At 41.4% G+C, this 23,412-nt stretch overlaps 1 protein-coding gene across 2 annotated transcripts in view; it reads left to right on the top strand.

The window, feature by feature from the left end:
• The window catches only part of TECPR1 (tectonin beta-propeller repeat containing 1), a 167,060-nt gene that overhangs the window by 52,003 nt on the left and 91,645 nt on the right, over positions 1-23,412 (top strand). For both annotated transcript variants that reach the window (XM_073591001.1, XM_073591002.1), the window contains exons 4-13: positions 1,922-2,044; positions 2,767-2,892; positions 5,628-5,802; positions 6,963-7,063; positions 8,653-8,754; positions 8,832-8,977; positions 9,862-10,334; positions 15,202-15,341; positions 19,043-19,198; positions 22,158-22,307. In XM_073591001.1, the coding sequence (XP_073447102.1) occupies positions 1,922-2,044; positions 2,767-2,892; positions 5,628-5,802; positions 6,963-7,063; positions 8,653-8,754; positions 8,832-8,977; positions 9,862-10,334; positions 15,202-15,341; positions 19,043-19,198; positions 22,158-22,307 (1,692 nt within the window). The remainder of the gene's footprint in view (positions 1-1,921; positions 2,045-2,766; positions 2,893-5,627; positions 5,803-6,962; positions 7,064-8,652; positions 8,755-8,831; positions 8,978-9,861; positions 10,335-15,201; positions 15,342-19,042; positions 19,199-22,157; positions 22,308-23,412) is intronic.

Genomic DNA, 23,412 nt, shown 5'->3' on the forward strand with positions numbered 1-23,412 from the left:
ACTTGAGACTGGGGCGGAGGTTCACCTTCCAGCAGGACAACGACCCTAAACATACAGCCAGAGCTACAATGGAATGGTTTAGATCAAATCCTATTCATGTGTTAGAATGACCCAGTCAAAGTCCAGACCGAAATCCAATTGAGGATCTGTGTTAAGACTTGAAAATTGCTGTTTACAGACGCTCTCCATCCAATCTTACAGAGCTTGAGCTATTTTGCAAAGAATGGGCAAAAATGTCACTCTCTAGATGTGCAAGGCTGGTAGAGACATCCCCAAAAAGACTTGCAGCTGTATTTGCAGCAAAAGTATTGACTCGGGGGGGGTTATGAACACAAATGCATGCCACACGCTTCAGATATTTATTTGTAAAAAAAAAAAAAGATATTGTGAGGGGGCTGTGTTCCTTCCTTCCACTCAGGTCTCAGACTACACTCAGGTCTCCTCTCTGAGCTGGGTCATGTGTGACATCAGACCCCCCCCTGGGAGCTCAGAAAAGCTGTGTAAATTCTGGACTTTGTACAGATGTAGAGCAGAGATGGCTGCAGATAAAACACCCGTATCATCTGAGACTAGTAACTTCACTAGGTAAGGGTTTACAACCACTTTAAAAGAGAAGTATAACAAAGCTATTTTTGGCTATACTTCTCCTATGGATTATAAGAGTGCAGTTCATTCTACACTACACTCCTGTGACCCACTGTCGGCTGACTTCACTCAGTCACTCCAGGCTCAGAATCCTGACCATGGCTACTGGCTCCGCCACCCAGCATGCAGCTGAGCCAGTGAGGTGAGTGTGAGGATATTTAAGCCCCGTACACACGATCCGAAAATCGTACGAAAAATTCCGCATTCGAATCGATTGTACGATAATCGGAACATTAGTACAGAGCTTTCGAGAGCCGATCAGGACAGGTCATACGATATTATTCGGACATGCACGGAAATTTTTTACGTACGATGCAAGATCATATGATTTTCGTTTGTAATCAGTACACCTATCGTTCGAAAATGCAATACAAATGCATTACAACACATGACATCACTTCCGAATTTTTATGCTGTCGTACTGGAATTTTCGTGACTTTAGTAAACTCATCAGATTCGACGTGAGATTAGCATGCAAAAAAAAAAACGGACGATCATTCGTCCGATAATCGGATCCTGTGTACCGGGCATTAAACTCTCTATTTATCCTGTTACCATTATTATTGAAAGTGAACGTAAGAGAAGTTACCCAAATTTTGGCAGAAAAGTAATAGAGGGGAAATCTTCCAATGGGTACACTGGTTCTGGTGACCTGGGGGTCCGCATGGAATTCCCTTGATTTACAGGGCTATCCTCTCACTTCCTGTTTGGCTATGGGACAGGAAGTGGAGGGAAATTTCCGCAATGGGACACAGATGGAAAAAAAATCTGACAGGGGTTAATAACCCTTCCTTGCTCTATCCAAAATGAAAAAAAAAGTTTTGTCTACTTTAAAGCTGACCTTGCAGTAATATGCATGTTCCACATACACTATTCTATTGGTAGCTTTGTCTGTGCACAGAGCCAGCACTGGATCCCAAGTTCAAGCTTGGGAACACAGAGGGAACCAGGAGCAAAGCCAGAGCTGGGTAACAGGTCATTATTATTCCTGTTGTGTTTTATGAAAATGGCAGCAGTGGAATTGTTATGATGGCAAGAAATTAGAACTCCTGGTTTAATTTTTTACCAAATTTTTACCAAATAGTAATTTTTTTACCAAATAGTAAAGATGAAACTTTACTGATTACTATTGATGCTATTATTTTCAAATTTCCAGTTGTATTGAATTACCTCTGTGTGTTGCCTGTCATATGCTTTCACCAATGGGGTTGATTTGTGTAGAGGGACCTTGTTTGGTAATTCCTGATTGTAGTTTTCTTGTTATCCTGTGTTCTAGGGCTGGACTTATGCTATAGATTTCCCAGCAACTTATACAAAGGACAAGAAATGGAATTCTTGTGTACGTCGCAGGCGGTGGATCCGATACAGAAGATACAAGTCTAGAAATACATGGGCTAAGGTAAATGTTTTATATAAAACTAACATTACTACTAAAATTATTATTATTATAATACAGGATTTATATAGTGCCGACAGTTTACGCAGCGCTTTACAGCTTGAGGGTAGACAGTACAAATACAATACACTTGTATAGTAGTAGCCTAGCTCTGAGGAAGGGGGAGCGCCCCCGAAACGCGTTAGATATACCCCGTGTTCTGTGCATGTCCATGCATTGTTTTTATGGCCTTTTGTCAGTTGCATTTTGTGAGTACCCACTTTTATATAAAACATTTTTATTATTAAATTATCTTTGGTAATGCACTAGGTGTGCGCTCCTTCCATTTCTGTTTTTCTTGTAGTTCCTTTCAGATTACCCCATCTGAGGAAGGCAGCATCCACCCTGTTTTGGATACCATATATACCTTTCACACCACCATTTTATTTGACATCTGTTACTCCACACCTTGGAAGACCTATTAGCGCTGGAAGTGACTGTGTTTCTTTCTAGATTATATAGAGGTCTTTACATTAATTCTTGCTTCCAGTCTTTTGTCCAAAGTACTACAGTCATACAGACACCCATGCACACATTAAGGCCAGTTAACCTATGAGCTGTGGGATGCAACCAAATGATCCAAAAAAAACCTGTAGAAACATGGAGGAACAGACAAACTCCATGCAGATAATTTCTCTGGTGTTTCTGTGGGCTGCAGCTCACTCTGCCATTATAATGTATTTCAGATTCCCTCCCACATGGATAACAAGCAGCTACCTGACCCTTTAAACGACATATCAGTGGGAGGCTGGGAGATCACAGATGAACCTATTGGACGATTGTCTGTCTGGACAGTTTCTTTGCAAGGAAAAGTAAGTGCTGAACTCTTGGGCTATCCATATATTACAATGGGGAACCATTCAGTGACCTAGAACAAGTATGCAGATTGGAAAAGTCAAGGAAAACATACTTGTAACAGGTCGATGATGAAAAGTCTTGAAACAAAAGGGTTAGCATTTTCAGCAGGAGAGGGTTTAGCAATGGCAGCCTGCTTGTTTCTTGCATGATTCTGTCACTAGAATAAAAGCTTGAAAATAAGGTTAGCCTGTAAAGAAAAGACCTGCAGATCTCTTTTTGAAGAGCTAAGGACTTCTAAAGAATATTTAACAGTTGACGCTTCTGGGTGTGTTGAATATCTGGTCTTCATTTGTGGTTGGTGGTCTTCGTGTGTGCTCTTTCATTTGCCGGGTCCTATGCCACTCCAGAACACAGCCATGTTGTAGGGGCTGGCAAGTCAAACCACTGTGCTTAGTGGCAGACCAAACGTTCATCACACCTAGAGTGTTGGATGTCGAAGAGTCTTCTGCAGTGGTTGGTCCTTAATGTGACAGACTCACCCAGGACAGAGGCTTTTGGAGGGGACTGAATGCTAGCCTTTTGCCTACCGACTATGGGCCCTAGCATTTGAGGGAGCTACAAGCATTTAGGAAGATATTCTGTTATGTAATGCAAAAGGACATTATTAAGGAGGCCATGATGGTCTCTGCCGTCTGGGGTGTGGCTGTATTCCAATGTTCCATTGTGTCTGTCTGCCTTGGATATTATGGGATGTGTATGTAGATTAGCTGTGAGATTGGTGGTGAATTCCTCCAACAGCTCTCACTGCTGATTGGACAGTCTACCCCACCCAGAATGCAAAGGTGGAGGGATTGTCCAGAGTATTACCTGTGTTTTCAATAAACAGTCCATGTTCAGCAACCAAATGAGTATTGTCTTGTTTGGGGTTGTTAGCAGTTGTAATATCTGATATCTACAGTGGGAACGGAAAGTATTCAGACCCCCTTAAATTTTTCACTCTTTGTTATATTGCAGCCATTTGCTAAAATCATTTAAGTTAATTTTTTTCCTCATTAATGTACACACAGCACCCCATATTGACAGAAATTTTTTGATTACACTGATTGGTCTTGATTAGGAAAGCCACACACCTGTCTGTATAAGACCTTACAGCTCACAGTGCATGTCAGAGCAAATGAGAATCATGAGGTCAAAGGAACTGCCTGAAGAGCTCAGAGACAGAATTGTGGCAAGGCACAGATTTGGCCAAGGTTACAAAAAACTTCTGCTGTACTTAAGGTTCCTAAGAGCACAGTGGCCTCCATAATTCTTAAATGGAAGACGTTTAGGACGACCAGAACCCTTCCTAGCGCTGTCCGTCCGGCCAAACTGAGCTATCGGGGGAGTAGAGCCTTGGTGAGAGAGGTAAAGAAGAACCCAAAGATCACTGTGGCTGAGCTCCAGAGATGCTATCGGGAGGTGGGAGAAAGTTGTAGAAAGTCAACCATCACTGCAGCACTCCACCAGTCGGGGCTTTATGGCAGAGTGGCCCGACGGAAGCCTCTCCTCAGTGCAAGACACATGAAAGCCCGCATGGAAATTAAAAAACACCTGAAGGACTCCAAGCTGGTGAGAAATAAGATTCTTTGGTCTGATGAGACCAAGATAGAACTTTTTGGCCTTAATTCTAAGTGGTATGTGTGGGGAAAACCAGGCACTGCTCATCATCTGTCCAATACAGTCCCAATAGTGAAGCATGGTGGTGGCAGCATCATGCTGTGGGGGTGTTTTTCAGCTGCCAGGGACAGGACAACTGGTTGCAATCGAGGGAAAGATGAATGCGGCCAAGTACAGGGATATCCTGGACGAAAACTTTCTCCAGAGTGCTCAGGACCTCAGACTGGGCCGAAGGTTTACCTTCCAACAAGACAATGACCCTAAGCACACAGCTAAAATAACGAAGGAGTGGCTTCACAACAACTCCATGACTGTTCTTGAATGGTCCAGCCAGAGCCCTGACTTAAACCCAATTGAGCATCTCTGGAGAGACCTAAAAATGGCTGTCCACCAACATTTACCATCCAACCTGACAGAACTGGAGAGGATCTGCAAAGAGGAATGGCAGAGGATTCCCAAATCCAGGTGTGAAAAACTTGTTGCATCTTTCCTAAAAAGACTCATGGCTGTATTAGATCAAAAGGGTGCTTCTACTAAATACTGAGCAAAGGGTCTGATAAACTTACGACCATGTGATATTTCAGTTTTTCTTTTTTAATAAATCTGCAAAAATGACAACAATTCTGTGTTTTTTGTGTCAATATGGGGTGCTGTGTGTACATTAATGAGGAAAAAAATGAACTTAAATGATTTTAGCAAATGGCTGCAATATAACAAAGAGTGAAAAATTTAAGGGGGTCTGAATACTTTCCGTCCCCACTGCATTTCAGACTGGGAGGAAGCGGTATATGACGAAAGCACTCAAGCGGAGTGTGGGACGTTTCGTTACACTTAATAAAGCAAATAGGTGATGCAGGCAATGGGACATGTATGCATTAAGTCTTTTCTTTACAGGCATGGCCTAAAAGTAGGCTTGATTTGAAAAAAAATATATTTTTGGCTGATAATTTGAAGAGATTTCTGCTGATCAACCTAAAATTTTACTTTAGTTTCAAACCAAATTATGAGCTGTGTGATCATTGGTTATATTGAAGACTTTCCTGTGGAACTAAAATCTCCATATTTGTGCCAGTAAAACTCATTTTGTGTTTAGCTTTGGTACAGGGAAAATGTTTGCCATGACAATCCTGAAGGCTCCTCTTGGTTGGATATAGAAACTCCCAGCGAGGTTATTCAGATCAGTTGTGGCCCGTATGACCTCTTGTGGGCTGCTCTGTGGGAAGGCCAAGCAATCGTGAGAGAAGGTATCAGCAGGAACTGCCCTAAAGGTAATTCTATATAGCTTAATTTAAAAGCAGGCACATATGGAGCCCTCGTAGAACTCTGACACCATTCATTCAAAATTATATAATGTTCCACATCAGAGTTAGTCTTCCCACAGGTTGTGAGTGGAGGCAATTTCCACATAGATCATAAAGGCTCCTTCACATTTTACAAGAAGACCAAACTGTGGGAGCACTGAAATTGGAAGTGGAACTTCAGGGCAACCTTTTTGGAGTTTTGGGTAGAGTGGGGAAGAGTTCAGAACAGATTTTTTATTACTATGCCTGGGTAGGGAGATTTTACCTTTCTGTTTGATCATAGGGGAAGGGACTTCATGTTTCACATATAAAACGTTTGCTTTAAAAGAAAAGTATTTTAAGTGAGCACATATTTCACATTATTATTGTAGCGTTTAAACATCATTTACATCAAACTGATCCTACCCATTTACATTAAAACACTGGAAAGACTATGGGGTTGATTTACTAAAGGCAAATAGACTGTGCACTTTGAAAACTGCAATTGCTTCAGAGCTTAGTAAATGAGCAGAAGCTCTTCTGACCTTCATCATCCAATAATGTGCAACAAAAATGCTGTTTTATTTTTTTTTCCTTGCACGTGATTGGGTATTTGCAAAGTGACGCTTTACCTCATTTACTAAGCTCTGTAGCAACTGCACTTTGCAAAAAGTGCACAGTCCTTTTTTTCCTATAGTAAATGAAACCCCTATATTTCTTTTAAGCTCTGCTATAATTTAGCATGATGTAATGAAGGGTGGAGGGGGGAATTTGACTGCATATAAGCTTTTCCTTCATAGAGCAAACGAGATAGAAGTATTCATTTCTTATATCTGATAATCTATTTCATTTAAAGCTACTCTCTAGGAATTTTCGGTTTTGCCCAGAAATGGATGTGAAATTTATTTTTATGCTTTTATACTATACCAGAGTTTTCCAATACTTTATGCATGATCACATACAGAAAAAGCCTAATATGAATCAAGTTGTAATCTCATTTTAGATCAAACATTGCTGGAAGTCACACAAGTGGCTTAAAGTGTCCAATTTAACCTCTTTCCGTAGATTGAGGGGAAGGGACAGTGCAGCAGTTCTCCCAGTGTGCAGGATATGTGCATTTTTCTCTGAAAATCTCTTTGTAATGGTAGGTAATTCCTGGACTATTGTGGAAGCCCCAACACCTGGAGATGGGATCATGCACGTGTCTGTTGGTGTGAACGTGGTATGGGCCGTGACAAAAGAACGAAAAGTAAGGCTACATGCTTTATTGCCATACATTTGAGATGGTTTTTAAAGAACAGATCTAAAATTGAACCTGCCATATCACTTCGTACACCCTGTATAGAGTTGCAGCAAGTCAGCGTTCAATGGAAAATAAATAGTGGTTGTAAGTTTAGTAACTATTTGAAATGGACATTTGCAGTGTGATTTCTCTAGGCTATTATTCATGATGTAATTGAATTCTACTGAATTGATAGCCAGCATTCTCTTAAATATTGGTTTGCAATGAATTGTGCTAGATTTCAAAGACTGCACTACCTTAAGCCCTCATGCACACAGGATGATTGTTTAAACTCTCCTTGAAGCCAGCAGCGCTTTTTCAGAAAAAATGCCTGATGCTTGTAAAAGTGTCTAAAACTTTTACAAGCTTTTATGGGCTTTTACAGTCATCAAGATCTTGGGCGTTAATTCATTTCATTGGTCAGAATGAATAATTTGTTCTGGCCATTAAAATGAATTAATGCTCAAACTCTAAACGCGTCTAGCAGCTTTTGGACGCTTTTAGTAGCATCAAGCGTTTTTTCTGCCCAAACTCTGCTGCTCCTGGACGCGCTGGCAGTGTTTTTGTTTTGTTTTTTTTTGTTTTTTTTTTCTCTCCCTCTAAACTCTTCTGCCACTAAAGGCTGCTAAAAGCTTATGTGTGCATGGACATACAAAATTACATGTATGGCAGAGGCAGGAAAAAAAATGGCAGATGCCCCTAGGAGCAGCTGTAAAAATGTCCAGTGTGCATGAGGCCTTATGGAAGACAGGATTGCAGTTTTTCCTTAAGTTTAAATCATCAGTGCAAAATGTTGTTACTTTATGATGGATTTCAGCATACCAGTACATCTGTACAGAAAGGCTCAGAGGTTTAAGGGACTAAAGAAATTAAAAGTGCCTACTGAACCAATAGACTGCACATTTCAGCCTTCTTACAACAGCTCTTCTGTGCTACACAATATATCATTGGAGGAAATTTTTGGTTCTATTAGTCCCTCCTCACCACTGTCTTCTGGGTTAAACTTTGTCATTGCTTCAGAAGCCCTTCTTTAAATAAACCATTGTTTCTGTAAACTGCACTGTTGATGGCCTGCAAGTCTGAAACCGCTGTATGTAGTTTGATAAATGGCTCTGAATTTTACAACAGTGGTTCTGGATGTATAGTTGGCTACTGATTTAAAAAGGAATTCTTTGCATGTCTCCATCTACCACCCTGAAATACTGTAAGGAACAATCCCTTTGTTTCTGGATATGTGATGGAATCAGTACATCTGTAAATGTGCGGATTCCATCCATTCCATGTCAAGACTTCTAGCAGCGATAATTGCTGACTTGACTATCTTACGTCCTGGACATTTGTACAAGTCCATCTCTATGATGGGTGGTCTTACTTTTCAACAGGAAGGTGCAAGTGGGGGGGTGTTAACTTTGTGACTTTGCCAGGTCTAAATCCGCATATTGTCAACAATTTTCATATTAAAACACCCAGGATTTATGTGCTCCTGAGGCTTGCAAGAAGATATCTGTACTATAACTCTTTGTTAACAGCAGATCTGTTGCTTTATTCCCATCCAGGTATGGTTCAGGAGGGGTGTTAACTCACACAACCCTTGTGGCACTAGCTGGATTGAGATGGTGGGAGAAATGGCTATGTTGAGTGTGGGACTGAATGATCAGGTACCTTATTGTCACTTAAACACTTATTGTCTAAACATTCTCATACATGTGCTGTAACTGTCTTATATCTCATTTAGGTCTGGGGAATTGGATATGAAGACAGAGCAGTGTATTTCCGCCAAGGAGTCACCCCGAGTGAGCTCAGTGGTAAAATGTGGAAAGCTATTGTGGTGAGTCGAGAAAATGAAAGGTCGAACTCTGGAAGTGCCTCCAGCTTACTAAGGTAATAACTCCTTTTCTCTGATATTTTCATTTGAAAAAAGTGTGCGTGTATATGTGCACAGTAGTGTTTTATATCTGCATAAATAAATCTGAAGATGGACCACTGATGTTCATCTTGTGATCTGGGTCTGTATAAGGCCTTCCAGTTTTACCTTGGAGGCCCTCATTTTTACAGGGCAGGTTATAGATGGTTAAGAGTTTATCTTTTTTTTTTTTAAAGCACCTACCCCGATTATGAAGGACATATTGGATATTATTGGGATAACAGGCAGTCTAAATGTTCAAATTTCTCAAGAGGAAGACTTTTAAGTTGGCCATGATTCACTTTGAGGCCCCCCACACCCATTTTCCTCTTGTTTTAGAATCCACTGCGCTGGTGGATGAAAACACTGAATGCAGTCCCCTCTTCTTCATGGAGATATACATGTTTTCATTGGTTAGTGTACAAGACATATACTTTAGAGCAGTTTATACAGCACATCAAGGTTTTCTAAATTTTTTAGGTTGTGTCCCAATCTTTGAAGGATAATAGAGGGTGGGGAACCCTCTGCCTGTGTTATACAAAAGATGTGAGCTTCTTCACTTTACAAAAAGGCTAGGGAGCAATGAGTGTACCTATTGCACATTTTGCAAAGTTTATTTAATGCAATCAGCTTTTGAATGAGACATTTTTTTTTTCGTCAAACCATTGTTGAATCACAAATGTTGTTGTTGTATTTATGGCTAGCATTATACAAAGATAGAGGAAGAGAAGCACCAACTGACTAGTAGGTTAGCCTGTTGGACAAGCTCTTTGCCCAAAATAGATCACTCTGCATTGATTTAGATTGGGCTGTGTATTGGGAGTTTGACAACATGAAGTGACTGATTTGTTTAATATTTTAGTGCTGGCTGTTTTTTTGGAGATGAAGTCAAGGATCAGTCTGATTCCACCATTCCATCAGATGTAGACTCAGATGCTGAACACACTCTTGCACAGGAGCTGAAGCTCAAGACATCCGAAGTCCAGGAGGTCACAAGTCCAATTCCTACTGATGAACAGACTGAGGAACCAAGCACAGTTCCCTCTACTGACCCCCAAGAAGGAAACAGCCCAAATACAGAATCACCTACCGAACCTTCCACAAATTCCAGGATGACCAGGGCTCCCCAGTGGAGCAGTATTGATCTGGCAGAGGCTAAAATTAATGCACTCCAACCTTCTGATGACAAACCCAGCCTAGCATTATTGGAGCCTTTCTCCACAGTTGCTGAGGAACCTTTTGTGAATGATTTATATCCCTTATGGACCTGGGTGTCTGGAGGAGGTTGCTTGGTGGATTCTGTTAGTCCATTGAAATGGTTCTCTCGTCCAACAGGTGGATATTTTTTTTTCATACTTTTATTGTTTTACACAATAAATGTATCCATATGTTTGATAACAGGATCTGGCTGATAATCAAAAATGGGTAGAAAATTATTATGGTATTGTAAAATCTCCTTTTAGATTTATCCACAACCATGTAGTATTTTTTTTCTTGGTGCTAAGTTACCTGCTTTATAGGTAGTTTTACTGGGTATTTAGGTCCCTTTTTTCTGTGATGGTGACTTAGTTGTCACCTCTTCTTATTTTAAGACTAATTTGTGGAGTTTTTAAAGAGGACCTTGCATGAAAACATGAAAATGCTGACAACCCTGCCCCCCCACCACACACACACACAAACACACACACACACGCACACACTTTAAACATAAATCATTATTAGAAAAAATACCTCCTGGCTTCAGTCTACTTCCTGGCAGCTTTTCAGATGGGGTGAGACACAGTGACATAGCCAGTGCCTCCAGGAATTGGACAAAGGCAGGGGCCCAAAGTACTGTATTGTTTCTTCTTTAATGCTTTTTTTTTTGTATCTTTTAATTAAGAAGTTTCCTGAGTGTAGGGACTTCTCACTTTGAAGGATTTTTGTGTCCCTTGATGGGTAGTCCCTTTTGATATAGTTTTTTTGAAATGTGTTTTTACCTGATACCAAAGTCTGCCTCTATATAATCGTTCTTTAATCCTTACGCAATATGACTGACTCGTGACTGGCAAGGGAGGGAAAGCACTGTGTGCAGGTCTGACATACTACTGATGATATAACATAGAGAGCTTACTGATAGGAAGAGAGAGCACAGAGGTGACCTCATAAGTGTTCTGTTGTTGCCTTTTTAATCACAAGCTTGAGTATGTCCTTCAGCATGTTGTATTGCTTTAAAGTCGTTGTAAAGGCTCAAGGTTTTTTACTTTAATGCATTCTCTGCATTAAGGTAAAAAAACCTTCAGTATGCAGTCCCCAGACCCCACCTTATACTTACCTGAACCTGATCTCGATCCAGTGATGTTCACGTGAGCAGAGGCTCTCTTGGCTCTCTCCATTATCATAGACTCAGACACAGCAGCGAGAGCCATTGGCAGATCGGGGCTGCTCTATGCAAAACTATTGCACAGAACAGGTAAGTTTAAACCTGTTTGTTTAAAAAAAAAAAAAAAGGGAACATTTACAATCAGTTTAATTATAGTGAAGAAAAGTGAGATCAGGGACCTGGCTATACCATCCAGCAGAGGTGAGTGAATCTCAAAAGTGGCTTAAGACCATTACAAATTCACTCGATGTTAAAGTGATGCATAAATATGTTCAGTATGTCAACAGTGTGCTCACAGCACAGAGAACAGTGTCTCACCGAGAGCCCCGTGCTAATGATCGGGAACCAAAACCCACGATTTCAGGTCACCTGATCGCTGTGATAGCCTTTGATTAGCTACCACAGTGACCAGTCAGAGTCCATTCACACTTGTGTAACTTTAAAATAATGCCATTTCCATTGCGACATTACTCTGCGACTTGATGTGACTTAATGTAATTTTGATGCCAGTTTGGTTGAGTTACTTCTTTGGCTTTGACCAATGTGATTGTTTTGTTTGTGCTCTACAAAGTCGTTAGATATGTGTAGAACCGAAAAATTTGTTTAGCTTCATTTGCTTTCTTTATTTTCCAACAAATTCCAAATTTCCAGAAGGATTTGAATTGGCATCGGTTGAAAATTGATTGACCGATTTAAAATCTGTGTGAAGAATAGCTGCTTGTTAAGGAGCGTGCTGGGAAGCGTACCACTGTGTCCTTAACAACTGTTGACACATCAGCTGTCAGCGGGTTTCCCAACTGACAGCTGAATGTAAAAAAAGAATGCAGGCAATGAAGAGTAAATGAAAAAAAATGTGCCCCCCCCCCCCCCAATGCATACCTGAAGGGCCTGGTATGGATTTTAACTACTTGCCGACCAGCAGCCGTTATACGATTGTTATACGATGCTCAAATCGCCGCAGCTGTATGGTGGCCGCTTTAAGGGGTATAGGGGGCACGTGCCCGCTGTGTGACGTTGGAGCCAATGCCCGTGGCTGGCGGCCGCAGTGTCTTCCGGTGACCCATGATCGCTCCTGAGAGAGACAGAACGGGGATCTGTCAATATAAACAGACATCCCTGTTCTGTCTCTCTCAGGAGCGATCTGTCAATGTAAACAGACAGATACCCGTTCTGTCAGGGAAGTAGAGAGACATCTGCTATTCCTAGTAATCAGGAACAGTGATCTCACTCTATTCCCTGTCAGTACACTCCACCCACAGTTGGACCCCCCTTCTAGGGGACACTTAACCCCTTGATCGCCCCCCTAGCGTTAACCCCTTCCCTGTTAGTGACATTTATACAGTAATCCGTGGCTATTTTTAGCTCTGATCGCTGTATAAATGTCAATGGTCCCAAAAAAGTGTCAAGTGTCTGATCTATCCGCCGCAATGTTGCAGTCTCACTAAAAATCGCAGATCACCACCATTACTAGTAAAAAAAAAAAATAATAATAATAAAAATGCCATAAATCTATTCCCTATTTTTTAGACACTATAACTTTTGCACAAACCAATTAATATACGTGTATTGCGATATATGATGAAGAAATTAGTTCTTTTACATTTTTATTGGGATATTTATTAATATTAAAAAGTAAAAAAAATATATATTTTTTTTTTTCAAAATTGTCAATCTTTTTTTTGTTTTATAGTACAAAAAATAAAAACCGCAGAGGTGATCAAATACCACCAAAAGAAAGCTCTATTTCTAGGAAACGGCGCCACGCGACCGCACTATTGTCAGTTAAAGCGATGCAGTGCCGTATCGCAAAAAATGGCCTGGTCATTAACGGGGCAAATCTTCCGATTCTTAAGTGGTTAGGGGGAACTCCACGCTAACATTTTTCAAAAAAATGGCGTGAGGTCCCTCCAACATTCATACCAGACCCTTATCCGAGCATACAGGCCAGGAAAAGGGGGGAAGGACAAGCGAGCACCCCCCCCCCCCCCCCCCCCGAACATGCCAGGCCACATGCCCTCAACATTGGAGGGTGCTTTGGTGCATGTTTATGGCGACAAGGGCCCCTTCCCCACAACCCTGACCAGTGGTTGTGGGGGACTGCAGGCGGGGGGCTTATCGGAATCTGGAAGTCCCCAAGGGCCCCCATGTGAACGAGTAGGGGTACATAGTACCCTTACTCATTCACCAAAAAGTGTAAAAAGTAAATAAAAACATAACACAAGTTTTGGAAAATTCCTTTATTAAAAAATAGAAAATAAGTCCCCAGGTGTAGATCCATCATCAGTCACGCCGCCCACTGCCACTGCCGACCCTAAAAAAGGAAAAATTTAAAAAAACCTCCGGTCCTGACATCTGCCAGCAAAGCCCTCTGAAAGGTCTTAAATAATTAAGGGGCCGAGCCATCCGACGACGTTGCCAGTAGCACCGGCCCCTTGTGACGTCATTAAACGAGAGCATGCTGAGTTGGTGATGTCACCAGGTGGCCTCGCCCCTTAGTTATTGAAATTGGATGTAAAACCACCACTCACCCAGTATAAACTAATAGCGCAGTATTACTGTATATATAAATGCATGCCTCCTGCATGTATTCCTACCTTGCAAATGTCACCCCCTTCAGCAGTAGGAGCACCACAAGACTCTGGAAGCGGTGGGTGGGTCTCTTTGCTGGAGCTTGTGGGCGGAGTTGTGATGTCACAAGACTCCCCTCCCACCTCTACACTCTCCTATTCCTGAGTTTTGAGTAACATCCAGTCAAAATTCAGGAAAGGCACAACATGACTTCAGCATGACCAATCATGCTGAGGTGTGGATCAGCCAATCCTGGGAGAACTGGAGAAGAAAGGAGGAGGGATGTGAAGCTGGAATCGTAACACTCTCTCTGCTCTCATGCTGTGCATGAGATAAAGAAATCAGATGTCAGTCACAGTAGTGGGGGAAGTGGCGACACAAACTTATCTGTGTGCATTTTCTATCTTGCTAAAAAAAGTCGAGGATTGCTTAGAGCTGGATTAACTCTTCGTGGCAAGACTGGGCACAGATGACTTGACATCCTCTGCTGTACCAGGTAGAAGTTTTCATTAAAAATGTTTTCCTAGGTTTACATCCACTTTAAGAACTGTGACACGGGGGAGCTGGCAGACGAAAGCAGCCACAACAGTAAAATCAATCTGTATATGCAGAAAAGCGTGCTTGTTATACTCACTGTGTAAGCTAAGGGGTTAATCCTGTGCATTGTAAAAAAAGACTGTTTCATCCTGTTTTCTCTGATCCTCCCCTTCTTCCACTGTCCCCAAACCATCTCCTGATAGAACAGAGCCTTGGGGGCACTCTGCACATGCTCAGTTTGGTGTGTATTGCTAGAGAGGTTTTTTTTTTTTTTTTTTGGGAGGATGCATGTGATCGGCACAGGGCCAATCAGCACTGTCCAGATAGAGGGTCAGGGGCCAAGCAGCCTCATAGGACAGTCAGAGAAGAATAAAAACTTTACCTACAATCTTTAACAAGTGCTCGGCTGGACACTGATAGAAGTCACAAGACTGCTACTGTATATACTGCTAATGAGAAAAGGGATTTAGCAGTTTATATTTACTTAAATAATTGCATCTCCATGTTCTGTGTACTGTGGGAGACCAGATATAGTGAATGTGGGTTTAGTAATAATGTAGGGTGGTCTGTGGTTTCATGCAAAGCTGCTTGGGGGGGTCAGTATTCACACTTTCTTTTATGGAAATATAGACTGCTTACCTTTCATAAAGCCACCTGTTGTCCAACCAATCAGTCAACTTTGGCAGTCTCCTTACTTATTTCTCTCATCTACCGCTTTTTTTTTTTTTGCACTAGGTCTGTCGGTCAGCATGCAATCACTCTCCATTACCCCAGCCAATACTGCTGTATGGAGGAAGCAGATTTTCGAGCAGCTCAGTGAACGCACCAGGAGAGAGCTTGATAGCTTCCGACATTATGAACAGGCTGTAGAGCAGGTACTACACAAACCATGTATACTATACAAATATTTTTTGCCTTTACCTGAAATAATTCAGGAACCTGTATCATACATTAATATCTTTTAATGGTGCAGAAACATATAAATACATTTGCTTAACTCAATTCACTTTATCCCATAAAATCATCCATTTACAAAATTCTAAAATACAATCACACTTAAAAACCTCCCCTAGGGCTCATTTACACTTGCTTTGACTTTAACACCCCTTAAAGCGCCTACCGCTTCAACGTGCTCTTTTGATGTGTTTTTTATGCTTCGGTGATGCTTTTTTGAAGCTTGGATAATGCAATGTGTGTGTTTGATTTTCTATTTGTTTTAAAGGGGACAAGTAGGGGCTCAGTAGTACCCCTGCTCAGCAGATCCCCAGCTCATTAGTATCCCTGTCCAGCAAGTCCCCAGCTTATTAGTACCCTTGTTCAGCAGATCCCCAGCTTATTAGTACCCTTGTTCAGCAGATCCCCAGCTTATTAGTATCCTCGTTCAGCAGAACTCCAGCCGATCCCCCACTCAGTTGTATCCCCCAGCTCTGCTGATCCCCCACTTAATAGTAACCCCCAGCTCTGCCAATCCTCTGGTTTGTTGATCCTCCTCTATCTCCGAACCCCACTCACCTCCTGCTATATTGCTCCCCACCATGTGTGACATCTGCTAGTTTCTTTTGCACCGGTTCCCCAGCTCTGCTGATCCTCTACCACTCAGTTCTCTCTCTCTCTCTCTCTCTCTCTCTCTCTCTCTCGCCCCCGCTCACCTTCTATTATAGCGTTCCCTTGTTGCACAACAACACTCACTCACCTTCCTGTTACTCCACACTGCACACCAGATGTCTGCACGAGACACTCCCAGAATATATACACATGAACCAGAAGTGATTGCTGATGACATCTTTCCAGTTCGCTTGTTGGTTTCCCAGTGCATCCTGGGATATCTCATACCTGCAATTCCAAAAACAAAACAATGCAAAGCTAACACTGAATAAGAAAGGTTTTACTTTTTTATTTCATATTAGAGATAATAAAAAATAAAGCAGGAGAAGCACTACCTTCTGTCCTTGTGATAAGCTATGAATGGTGCTGCGCTGTTGAAAACTATGTGAAATACAAGTAGAATAGGACACCAGCTGGCAAATGAACACTGGTATTAAACTACATATAATTTCTAAAAAGCAACAGTGTATTACTCAAAATAAACACAAGATGGCAGTGAAAATCCAATGACCACTGTATAAAACTTCTACAAGTGCAATAGTGAAATAAAACGTCCAGTGCAAGTACACAAAATATAAAGTGATCCCCTGATGAAGTCACGTGACCCGTGACGATACACGCCGGGATTGACTGACAGGCGCAACCAGAAGTGACGCTGGTGACGAGCTTGGCGCTTGTGGAGTTTTTACTTGCTTTACCACAAACAAATGTGAGTGTTACCTTTACTGCAGTGTTTCTCAACCTTCCTAGTGCCGTGACCCTTTGATAAAATTTCCCAAGTTGTGGGGACTCCTAACAGTAAAATTATTTTCGTAGCATGGGTTGTCAGCACCCAGGGCAAGACAAGTCATTTGCGCCCCTAACCCTTCCACTTGTACAGTATTAAAACCCCTCATGGTACATTTTAGGATGTACCACTCTCTTTAGTCTCCTTTCTTTCCCTTTTATCTCTCTATCCTAATTTCTTGTTTTTTTTCCCTCATCCCTCTCTCTAGCGGTCTCTTGTTCTCTCTCTTATTCTCTCTTTTTATTTGTTCCTTACCTTCTTTTTCACTCCCTTCCATGTATTCTCTATTTTTATTCCTTCTCTTACTCCTTGGTGGGGGGGTGGGGGGAATGAGATGAGTGTCAGTGCTGGGGGGAGTTCTGATAAGCCAACTCAGGTGTTCTTGAGCAAGGTCATCTGAGAACTGTAGTGGGGACTTTTTAATGGCAACTATAATCACAGGTAGTGTTACTCACTGTGTCTCCAACTTTGTGGTATCTCGTAGCAGTAACACCTATGCCAAAATCAGGAGATAATCTTCTCCGGCCCCTCCCACTTCACATTCCTCACCAGTCAGCTGACTTCTAGTCTCTGCCCCCCAGCCATGTCTTGAACTGAATGGGTGGCTGCGAAGAGGCTGAGTGGGCGGTCACAGGCGCCAGAAACAGCCCAGCTGGGCGGCCACAGGCTCCAGGAACAGCCCTGCTGGGTGGCCGCAAAAAGGTTGGGAGAGTGGTGCGGGCTTCAGGAACAGCCCAGGATTCGGTGACCCCTGGCAAATCATCGTTTGACCCCCAGGTTGAGAACCACTGCTTTACTGTGTTTTTATGAAATAAAACGTTTTACAAGATATACTACACTATTTGGGCATTCCTCTCCCCCCCCCCCCTTTCTTTTTTACCCCGCCCCGGGGTGAATGTGGAAGCAGAGTATATCAGCTACTACTATCTGCTGGATTGATACAATGAGAACCCCTCCCCCAGGAGATAGGATCCACCAGATATCCATGAAGGGACCCGCAGAGGAAAGTAGACCATTGCTACACTTTGAGGCTGTTACCTTACAGCCGTAAGGTAAGAGGCCACCCCCTTTAGAGGTGTCACTGCATCGAAAGAAGAGATACCCACCACATTTGCTTTATTCGCATGATATAGATTGGGACAATCGCTTTTATCTAGAGAACACCATTATTGCACTTTACATACCTTTCAAGCACTTTGTGATTTTATAGACTGTGTGAATGTAGTCACTTTATATTTTGTGTACTTGCACTGGACGTTTTATTTCATTATTGCACTTGAAGTTTTATACAGTGGTCATTGGAGTTTCACTGCCATCTTGTGTTTATTTTGAGTAATACACTGTTGCATTTTAGAAATTATATGTAGTTAATACCAGTGTTTGTTAGCCAGCTGGTGTTCAAACCTACTTGGAATTCACATCGTTTTTGTAGTTTATTACTTAGTTTTCAACAGCGCAGCACCATTCATAGCTTATCACATTTTTTTTGGCTTTGAATTCACCTATCAGTGTTTGCAGCAGCTGCACTATTTATTTATATACGTTTCCTGTATAGTGATAGCGTGGGAGTACCCTCTTTCCATCTGTCATTGTGTGACTGTTTCTAAATCCAATGGGAGCCCACTGGAGATAAGGAGACTGAATAGTGATTTTATCCAACAATGTCCACTCATATCTGACATATCTGTTTTGAGTGATGTGACCTTAAGGCTTAGTTCACACTTGTGCGATGCAGGACCCTGCGAATCCACTGCGTTCCCGCATTGCACCTGACTTGCACGGCAGTTCACGCTGCCATATGCAAACTGCCGGGAGTGCCAATACATTGTTAATGACACCTCCATTTCAGCTTGCATATCGCACTGCGAACTGTCAGTTCGGGGGTGTGAACACCTCCTGCGATCTGATTCTCGTGCGGACCAAAAAAAGGTCCTGTGCGAGTTTGCTCCAAATGCGAAGCAATAGCAGCCATACTATCTGTATGGCGGAAATCGCATTGCACGGACATCGCATGTGATTTGCACTGCAGTGCGGCACAAATCACATGCAATCTCGCAGAGCACAGAAGTGTGAACCGGCATTAAAAACAGAAATTGATTTGTCTTTTACCACTTGTATATTTTGTGATATATGTTGGCAAATGGTATCTATTCAATCTTAATGACAGAGTAAATCTTTTTTTAGCCAGTGTGGGTTAAAACAGGATCCCTGCAGTGGTGGAGGGAATGGAAGCCAAATAAATGGATTGATGTGAGAGTTGCTCTTGAACAGATGACAGCCACCGATGGCTCAAGGGACAGCATCCTTTTCATATACTATACCCACAACGAGGAAAAGAAGGTATATGATTTTTCTAGACAGGTCGTCTGTATGATTATTCTTCACGTAGAATCTCTTCGTAGAATCTGTCCTCTTAACGAACACCAATGTAAAGTATTTTCCCCAATGACCACCAAGGTAAGGAGCATTCTTCCCACGAAAGGCCAATGTAATAAACATTTTTCCCACTGACCACAAGTATAATAGGGTCCTTCTAACACTGACCGCCAATGTAAAGGAGTCCTCCTTCCACTGGCCCCCAATCTAGAAAAGCCCTTTTCCTTTGACCACCAATTTAAGGGAGCACTTCTTCCCCTGACCCCCAAAGTAACAGGGTTCCTTCTTCCACTGACCACCAAAGTGACAGGGGTCCTTCTTCCACTGACCACCAAAGTGACAGGGGTCCTTCTTCCACTGACCACCAAAGTGACAGGGGTCCTTCTTCCACTGACCACCAAAGTAACAGGGGTCCTTCTTCCACTGACCATCAATCTAAGAGGACTAATCACTGATGATTAATGTAAGAAAAGCATTTCACTGGCCACTAATGTAAGACACTGCCTGCCAATGTAAATGGGCACTTTTCCACTGACTCCCAACATAAGTGGGTATTTCTCAATTAACCACCAATGTGAGTGAACACCAAAATTTTGCTGTTTGCTTTTTTTCTGGTATTATTATCTCTGTTAATTGTAATTATTATTTTTACTAAAATATATTGTATATTAGTTAAATACACTAAGTATATAACATTCATTTTTATTTTATTCTTATGTCACTTCTGAACTACCTGTTCACACTAATGTATCATGTGCTATAGATGTAGTAATATTAGCAGGGGTTCCCTGAGACCCAAAAGTCATTTCAGGGGTTCCTCTATGGTAAAAAGGTTGGGAATAGCTGGTCTAAACACTTACCAGACAAATATTTATTTGTTTAAGAATAGCATTTTATGTATATCCTATGAAATGTATCACCGAGATTTCTGTCATTTAAAGTAATATGAAAAAACAACAAGCTTGTTGTCCTGTGTCAGTGGTGACTGTCTAGGCAATTTTTTGGGAATCTGCAGCAATGGTAAAAATTACCAAAAGCATACAGTGTGATTTTATGAGCTATTGATGTTTTTTAGGAGCTGCAGGCATACATGTACTGAAGTTAAAGTAAACCTATGATTTTTTCCATACTGGGTAAAGTAACTGATTCGTTTTGCAGAAGTGACTATAAGCAGCTGGTACATCCTTTCCCTGCACTCTACTACTGTTCCACCCAAGATTTACCCAGTACTTCTGGGTCTCGGAAACGTGCCATTCTGTGTGCCTCCCCACAATACAGCTTAGTGCTGGAATAGCAGGTTATCAAGTCTGAGTACTGTCATTCGGTGGCAGGGAAAACATGCATAGATAGCTCTGTTGCCAGCAAGTGAAATGCCGCTTTACAGGCGTTTGACTTTTTTTGTTCTGCCTCTAAACATCCCTTTTATGTTAGCCTATGTGTCCCGACAGAAATAAATAAACCTCACTTGCAGGTTCTGAAGAGGAGCTAGCCACGTTTAGGGGTGTTAATGGCTAGAATACATTTCAATTCTGGCCAGTAGAATGCATTTACGCCGAACACACATGAACGCATTCCACGTTTTTAAGCTGCGTTTTTCTTCCCTGGAGTAAAGACTTCTAGAGGTGTGCATGCAGCCTAAAGCTGACACTGCTTTCAATGCAAATTTCAGCTGATTTTTGCTGGCTTAGCTGAAACTCAAGCAGTGTTTGGCCCTGCTGGCATCACTCTATTCACCAAAAGTCAAATGTTCAGTTGACTTTGGCGAAGGAACCTGCCAAAAAATCAGCGGCCAAACCGCGCCTGCATCCAATCAGATACCAGCACTGTTCAGGTATTCTGACAGCCCTCGGCTGGGAATTCTGCCATTTGCGCTGTTAGCCTGAATGGAAGAATCTCTCCTCCAGAGAGCAATAATAAATACAAGTCTAATTGACTTCCAAAGGTCACCATACACTTTACAGTCTGACTATACAATCTTCGTAAAATCTCCATTAGATTTATTCAAACAATATAATATGAGAACCTACCTAAACTAATCAATTTGTACCCAAATAGGCAGGACATTGACTACATAGTTGTTTGTAGAGCTAAAGAAAATTGTATAGTCAGATTGTAATATGTGTGTTAAGCTTAAGAGTAAAATAAAATGTGTCCATAGATCCAATGTTAAAAATCACTTTGCTGTAGGTATCTAGGACATTTTGTTATCAGGACTCCATTTTTTGCAAAGAACAGTTTTACATCCATCATTTTGAAACCGTATTATGTTCCAATTAGGATTTTATGTCTATCGCGTAATGTAAACATTTTTACAATATGTTAGAAAAACTGACCGATAAATAGCTTTTGGCAGAGATGAAAGACAAATTTAAATTTTTGGCAAAGTAAAATATCCATCCTTTTCTATGAATTGCATATTTTTTATTTTTTATTGTCTTATGGCTCTGCAAATTCTTCAGTCAGCAAATACTTAAAATATTGAAACCTGAATAACTGTAAGTGTAATGCGTAATAGGACATATCTGTGATTGACCCAAAACAATGACATTTGCCAAATTAATTATATTCACCCAATTTACTAACTCATCTGCTCAATATATCAAGTGCATTAGAATAAGAGAATTTTTATATTATTGATTGATCTTTTGGTGGATCTGTACTTGGTGACTACTTTCCCTGAATTCTACCCCAAAGATGTATTTTAAACTGCAGAGCATGAGACCTCTCCTAATCTGTCTATTGCCCAGTTAAGGCGTGATTGGCCAAAAGCTTTCTTGTGAATATAAAGCAAGTAATAATGTCTGTATCCTTTGGTTGATGGACCTAAAAATAGTTCAGCTCTCAAAATTGCTTTTTTGACAGGATGTGAATAACAGGAACTCTCAGACTTTTACTTATGAAAATGTCTGTCGTTTCTTTTCAGTACATTCATTTATTCCTTAATGAAGTGACCATTTTGGTGCCAGTTCTAAGTGATACTAAACACACCTTTGCCATCTACACTTCAGAGAGAACAAGGCAGAGGTGGCCGGTTCGGCTGGCTGCTGCTACAGAAGAAGAGATGCATGACTGGGTAAGAATAGTTACTGGTAGATATGTGATGGTGCTGTGCCAATAAGAGTAGTTTGGTTACCTTAAAGTTAGAGGTACACCTAATGGAAATTTTATTGCCGAAACTGAAAATTCAGGATGCACTTGGCTGAAAACAAAATTGACAGTTTAAGAAAAAAAATTCCCTGTTCCATTGCAGAGATTTATCTTCACTTCCTGTCCCATAGTCGAAACAGGAAGTGAGAGGAAATCCCTGCAAATTAAGGGAATCCCTTGGGGATCCCCAGGTCACCAGAACTAGTGTCCCCATTGGATGATTTGCCCTCTATTACTTTTCTGGGGACAACCCAAAATTTGGGATCTTCCTTTACTTTTGATGAAAATAGTAAACCGGACAAATAGAGCAGGAGCGAGTGAAATGGGGCACAGACAACAATAAAAATTGACAGGGTATCCATCTCCACTCTATCCAAAACTAAAAAAAAAAAGAAAAAAAAAAAAAGGTTTGCCTTTAGTTGTACTTTTCTCCTTCGAAAAGGTAAACCCATTATGAAAATATGTATTTGGATCTTGTTAATGTCCTAGGCTGCTGCCTGTCTGTTCCCAATGGAGAAATCACTCATCACAACATCAGATAGTGGGTATGTAGTTAGAAGCATCTAGTAAAAATGGTAAAAAATATCTTTGTTAAACAAAGACATCAATAAATATACACTCACTGTCCGCTTTATTAGGTACACCTGTTCAATTGCTGGTAACACAAACTGCTAATCAGCCAATGACATGGCAGCAACTCAATGCATTTAGACATCTAGATGTGGCGTAGACAACTTGCTGAAGTTCAAACTGAGCATCAGAATAGGGAAGAAAAGGGACTTAAGTGACTTTGAATGTGGCATGGTTGTTGGTACCAGATGGGCTGGTCTGAGTTTTTTAAAAACTGCTGATCTACTGGGATTTTCACGCTCAACCACCTCTAGGGTTTACAGGTAAGGGTCCGAAAAAAAAAATATCCAGTGAGTGGCAGTTGTGTGGAGGAAAATTCCTTGTTGATGTCAGAGGAGAATGGGCAGACTGGATCGAGATAATAGAAAGGCAACAGTAACTCAAATAACCACTCATTACAA

This window comes from Aquarana catesbeiana, linkage group LG06 (genome assembly GCF_042186555.1).
Source record: "Aquarana catesbeiana isolate 2022-GZ linkage group LG06, ASM4218655v1, whole genome shotgun sequence".
NCBI classification, from domain to species: domain Eukaryota; kingdom Metazoa; phylum Chordata; class Amphibia; order Anura; family Ranidae; genus Aquarana; species Aquarana catesbeiana.